This window comes from Myotis brandtii, unplaced genomic scaffold, assembly GCF_000412655.1.
Source record: "Myotis brandtii unplaced genomic scaffold, ASM41265v1 scaffold411, whole genome shotgun sequence".
Taxonomy (NCBI): Eukaryota; Metazoa; Chordata; class Mammalia; order Chiroptera; family Vespertilionidae; genus Myotis; species Myotis brandtii.
In genome coordinates, this window is record NW_005365804.1 from 1,522,719 (window position 1) to 1,528,065 (window position 5,347).

General features: G+C 40.2%; 1 protein-coding gene across 3 annotated transcripts in view; it reads right to left on the bottom strand.

Annotated features, from left to right (window-relative positions):
- Window positions 1–5,347, bottom strand: part of RSPRY1 (ring finger and SPRY domain containing 1) — a 30,976-nt gene that overhangs the window by 17,722 nt on the left and 7,907 nt on the right. For all 3 annotated transcript variants that reach the window (XM_005873524.2, XM_005873525.2, XM_014545552.1), the window contains exon 2: window positions 834–1,338. In XM_005873524.2, the coding sequence (XP_005873586.1) occupies window positions 834–1,183 (350 nt within the window). In that variant the 5' untranslated portion in view covers window positions 1,184–1,338. The remainder of the gene's footprint in view (window positions 1–833; window positions 1,339–5,347) is intronic.

A 5,347-nucleotide genomic window follows, 5' to 3' on the forward strand; every position in this document is an offset into this window, starting at 1 on the left:
ATCAGCTGCTTCCTGCACACCCCTACTGGGGATGTGCCTGCAACCAAGGTACATGCCCTTGACTGGACTTGAACCTGGGACCCTTCAGTCCCCAGGCCGATGCTCTATCCAGTGAGCCAAACCGGCTAGAGCATTGATCTATGCTCTTAAGTTGCCAACACAAGTTGCGTGCAGGTATACTCTGAATTTCTGGTCAGAGGAGTAGACAGGATAAAAGTGAGTTTTCATGAAACCATTTCCTATTGTAGCCTGCAATACAAACTCACTTCATATTTACTATATCCCCTATAAAGACCACAGATTTAATTAGTGTTTTCTGCTATAGAAATATTTAGACAGCCCTAGTCAGACTAAATACTTGGGCTCAGTGGATAGAGTGTTGGCCCGAGGACTGAAGGGTCCCTGGTTTGATTCTGGTCAAGGGCTCGTAACTCAGTTGCAGGCTCCATCCCAGGCCCCGGTCAGGGCACGTGCAGGAGGCAACCAATTGATGTATTTCTCTCACATTGATATTTCTCTCTGTTTTTCCCTCTCTAAAAATCAATGGGAAAATATCCTTAGGTGAGGAAAATATCCTTGGGTGAGGATTGACAAAAAAGAAAAAGAAAAAAAAGAAATATTTAGACATTTCCAGTTGGGAGTAAATGTTAGTAAGTAAAAATACCCAAGTGTAAAATATACTCTGCCACCAGAGGAAAAATAAAATATTCTCCCTTGCTCTATGAGCTCAAGGCTTGGCGAATACATCCTGTGAAGCGAAGGAGTCCAAGAGTTATGGTTCCTGGCAGATCACTTTTCATTACACAGAGGGCGACTGTTACTCAGATACTTACTTATCTACAAGAGTCCGTATGACTGCCAGTGTGTCCAGCACTAACCCATCTACGTTTTGTTTCTTTCTCCGTGGTTCATGTGGTCCTCGGCCCCTCCTTGGTGGCCGAACAGGATCCCGGGGTTGGTTCCTTATGTCAACAGTGGGTACTGCATTGTTCTCGGCCTGTTGCTGCTGGGTGTCAACACTATCTTCTGCTCCACTGTCATCCCGGCAGATGCAGGAGTTCCCCATGGCAGCAGCAGCACCTTCAGTCCCCAGGAGGTGGGCTATGTGTTCCTCAAGAGTCAACAGCAGACCCTGGCCAAGGCTTCTGCTTGCTAAGAACACGGCCCAACCAAAGACAATCATTTAGATAGTTTTCAGTTTTCCAAGTATTGTTTTCATAATCCGGGGTTGAGACACTTGCATCCTATCTGTTTTTAACAACTGAACGCTGAAGAAAGTTGCAGAGTTGATCTCCAACATTCTCAATTACAGGGAATCCTGGTCATCCAGCAGCAGTTCTAAAAGAAAAAGAAAAAAACAAAAGGAAAATGAACCAAAGGTTTGTGGCTATTCAATGACTCAAACTTTTCTAGTTTGATTTCATAGACAGTGGGATTGCAATGAAGAATCGTCTTTGGTTATTTTTGTAGGTTTCTGACTCAAAGAGGTATCTCTGCATGAGAGAATGAACAATCAATCATTGTTATCATTACATTATAAAATTGATTGCTAAACCATATCCTTGTAAACCATAGGAGTTACCATTGATTTTTTTTAAAAAGTATGTGTGGTTCTATATATAGAACTACATTAGAAAAATGTGTACAGTTGTTCAAGGGTTCCTTTCTTGGATAAAAAATCAATTGCCTCCTTTCTTACTTTACATGTATGAGAAAATTTAATGTTTCAAATAAAATATCTAATTACAGAGGCTTGTTGTTAAAAAGTATGATAAAATTGTGATAGCACCCGTTTGATATCAAGAAGAATGAAAGGATAGGGCGTTCCACTTAAGTTACCCAAACTACAGTGGTTTCCCATAGAGGCTCTCTTGAGAATTTACAGGAATCGTACAAGTAGTTACAAAGTTTTTCTGTTATCTAAGCCAGATTTTGTTTGGGGAAAGGCAGACGCAACAAGGTTGCATTTTCACAATGATCTGTTTGTTGTACGACATAGCTGCTACACAGTTAAGAATAAGGATGCACCATCTGTTTTTGAAAATACTGACCAAGCACCTGGGTCAGGCACCATGCTGGCCCTGGGAGAACAAGGCACGGTCCCTGTCCTCCAAAAATTCGTGGCTGGCCATTCTCATCCCACACAGTATGTTTATCACTGAAAACCTAAGGATAGAACTAGCTCTTCATTAAACTGAAAAACCTGGTTAGGTCTAGAAAGAAAGATTTAGAAGCAGGAGACTGACATGGGGCTGGTAGCAAAAAGTAAAAAGTCATGCCGAGACCTGGAAACTAGGACCCATTAAGATTCAAATGGACACAGAAAACACTAAACATTTGCTTTATTTACAATTAAGTCCTCTGATATAGAGCAATGGCTCAGGAATAAATATAAATTAAATGTATAATTCGGTGGGATTAGAAACAAGAGAAAAATTACTTCCATTATTTGAACAGATTTGCAACGAATTATTTTAAACATTTGTCCAGTTTAATTATTGCTCATAAGTGGGAGTGGGGCTTGAAGAAAGAGACAGATAAGACGGAATAGAAAGTATGTGTGTACTAGGTGTACCAGTTAATAATGCTGATTTTTTTCAATAGATGGAATTACACATATGTTGATATATATGCGATTTGATATGTATGCTATTTTGTTGTATTGCTCCTTCTGATTACCACTTGTTTCGATGGATGGCACACGCACTTTCTGAGCAGCACTTCAAAACCGTACGAAGAAGTGGAAAACTGGGTCTCTGAATGGTCTGCCTCAAAACAAGAAAAGTTCTATTGGGATGGTATCCACAAATTACCTGGAAGATGGGGGAAATGTGTAGCTAGCGATAGACATTACTTTGAATAAAGCACTTTTGATGATTATCGAGTTTTCTTTGATTACAAAATCCGAATTATTACGGTTAATAATGCGGATTAACCATTAACTGGTTAAAAATTCGGATTAATCATTAACCGGTTAATAGTGCGGATTAACAATCAACCGGTTAAAAATTCGGATTTTGTAATCCAAAGAAAATGTCAACTCTTGTAAAGCTATTCGGAATAAGTAAAAAAAAGTATTGGGAGTGCTTGTGAGGAAAGCAGTAAGTTAAAAAGTTGTCGGATCACAAATTTTTAAATTTTATTCTATCCAAAACTTTTTCGCTAAGGCTTATATGAACTGAATGTAGAATAATTAATCTATGCAGCTCTCCATTTAGTATAGTCTCAAAGTAAGTGGAAGATATCCAATACATACAAACAGGCATTTTTCAAAATATGACTAAATTAGGAGGTGAGAAGACAAGAACTGTGGGTTTTGTTTTTTTTCCTATTTCCAAATTGAACTCAAGTGTAGCTTGGGTCAATTTCTTCTAAGTCACTTTCCTTATTTAACCCAGAAAATGATGTCAACTACCAAATTTGTCAGAGAAGAAAAATGAGTAAAAAAAAAAAAAAGTTTTCAAATATTTCAGAACCAAAGACTTTCTTTTTTAAGAACGAGCTGTAGAGACCCGGTGTAAAGAAGAGATGAAATAGGTGGGAGAAGCTGTGAGGCATTTCAAAGGTAAGGCTATAAAACATAAAGGAAAAAATATGAGCTATTATCTTTTGAAACGTTCTGAAATGAGCATATACCAAGTGCTTTTGAAGTTACAGCCAAAGGCAGGGCACATAAATAAGCAGAGTGCGTGAGCTTTCCGATTTATGCAGCACTAAAAACCTATAGCTCTTCCTCTGGAAAAGGCTGTCACTCCTGATACTTTTCTCAGAGAACAAACTGTGAATAAATACTTCAGGCAAAAGCCTGGGCCGTGAACTTAAACAATTACTCTGTAGAGAGCTTTATCTCATTCCAAAAGCATTATGTGGGCCATTGTTCTAAGACAGTAACACTCAGGCTCCAGAGCTGGTACAGGATGCCAGAGGCCACCGACAGCACAGGGGAGGGGCTTTGCAGTCAGAAAGATTGGGCACAGGGCCCGGCCTGCAATGTTGACAGCTAAGCATTCTAATTACCCTCACTATAGACACACTTTACAACAGGGAGAGAGTAATACTTCTTACACTTCACAGTGCTACTGTGAGGATTAAATCAAACAGTGCTTGTAAAACAAATGGCACAGTGCCTATATTTAAAGAATCCCCAAATGCAAGATGTTCTTAGAAAATGAGACCTAGCTAATCAGAGATAACAAAATAATCTGGGAGGTGGGACTCTGGAGTAAGACTTAAGAGCACTAAGATAGCCCTAACTGGTTTGGCTCAGTGGATAGAGTGTCGGCCTGCAGACTGAAGGGTCCCAGATTCGATTCCAGTCAAGGGCATGTACCTTGGTTGCGGGCACATCCGCAGTGGGGAGTGTGCAGGAGGCAGCTGATCGATGTTTCTCTCTCATTGATGTTTCTAACTCTCTATCCCTTTCCCTTCCTCTCTCTAAAAAATCAATAAAATATATTTTTTAAAAAAGAGCACTAAGATAACTAAATAGTTTATCTTTTCTAGAACTCATCTACCTTGTACTAAAATAACCTTTACTTAGCTATACTTCTAGACTACACCTGAAAAGAGATTGTAGCTTAATCATCCCAAAGGTGATGAGCATTCAAAGCCCTTAGGTACTTCTTTTCAAACTCCTGGTTCCACTCCAAATAGCCAGTCAGAATTTCTAGGATGTGGTCCAACCAAGCAAGTGCTTTCTTAAAAGCTCCCCTGGTGATGTCCGGCCAGTGTAGCTCACCTGTTGAACATGGAACCAAGAGGCTGCCAGTTCGATTCCCGGTCAGAGCACATGCCCAGATTGTGGGCTCGATCCCCTATGGGGGGCGTGCAGGAGGCAGCTGATAGATGATGTTTCTATCTCTCTTTCCCTCTCCCTTCATTTCTCTCTAAAAAAATCAATAAAAACATATTAAAAAAAAAAAAAAAAAAAAGAAGCTCCCCAGGTGATTCTGTTGGGACCAGGTCTGGAAATCACTGCATATAGAACCTAACAAAGAATTGGCAGGACCTACTACTGACTGGATGATGGGACAAACTGAAACACGAATGGGTGATTCTTCTGGGTTCAGAAAAGTTAACCTCCTTTCCAGGAAAATGAATTGTGACTATCTTTGGAGTGGTCAGCCAAAATACCCACTAGAACAAAGTTACCTCCATTAGTCATTATGTACAATGCACAGCAACACAATGAGTAAAACAGCTCCCCATATGTCTCACCAGATCTACCCTATGGAGCAGGGGTCCTCAAACTTTTTAAACAGGGGGCCAGTTCACTGTCCCTCAGACCGTTGGAGGGCCGGACTATAGTTTTAAAAAAAACTATGGCCCTGACCGGTTTGGCTCAGTG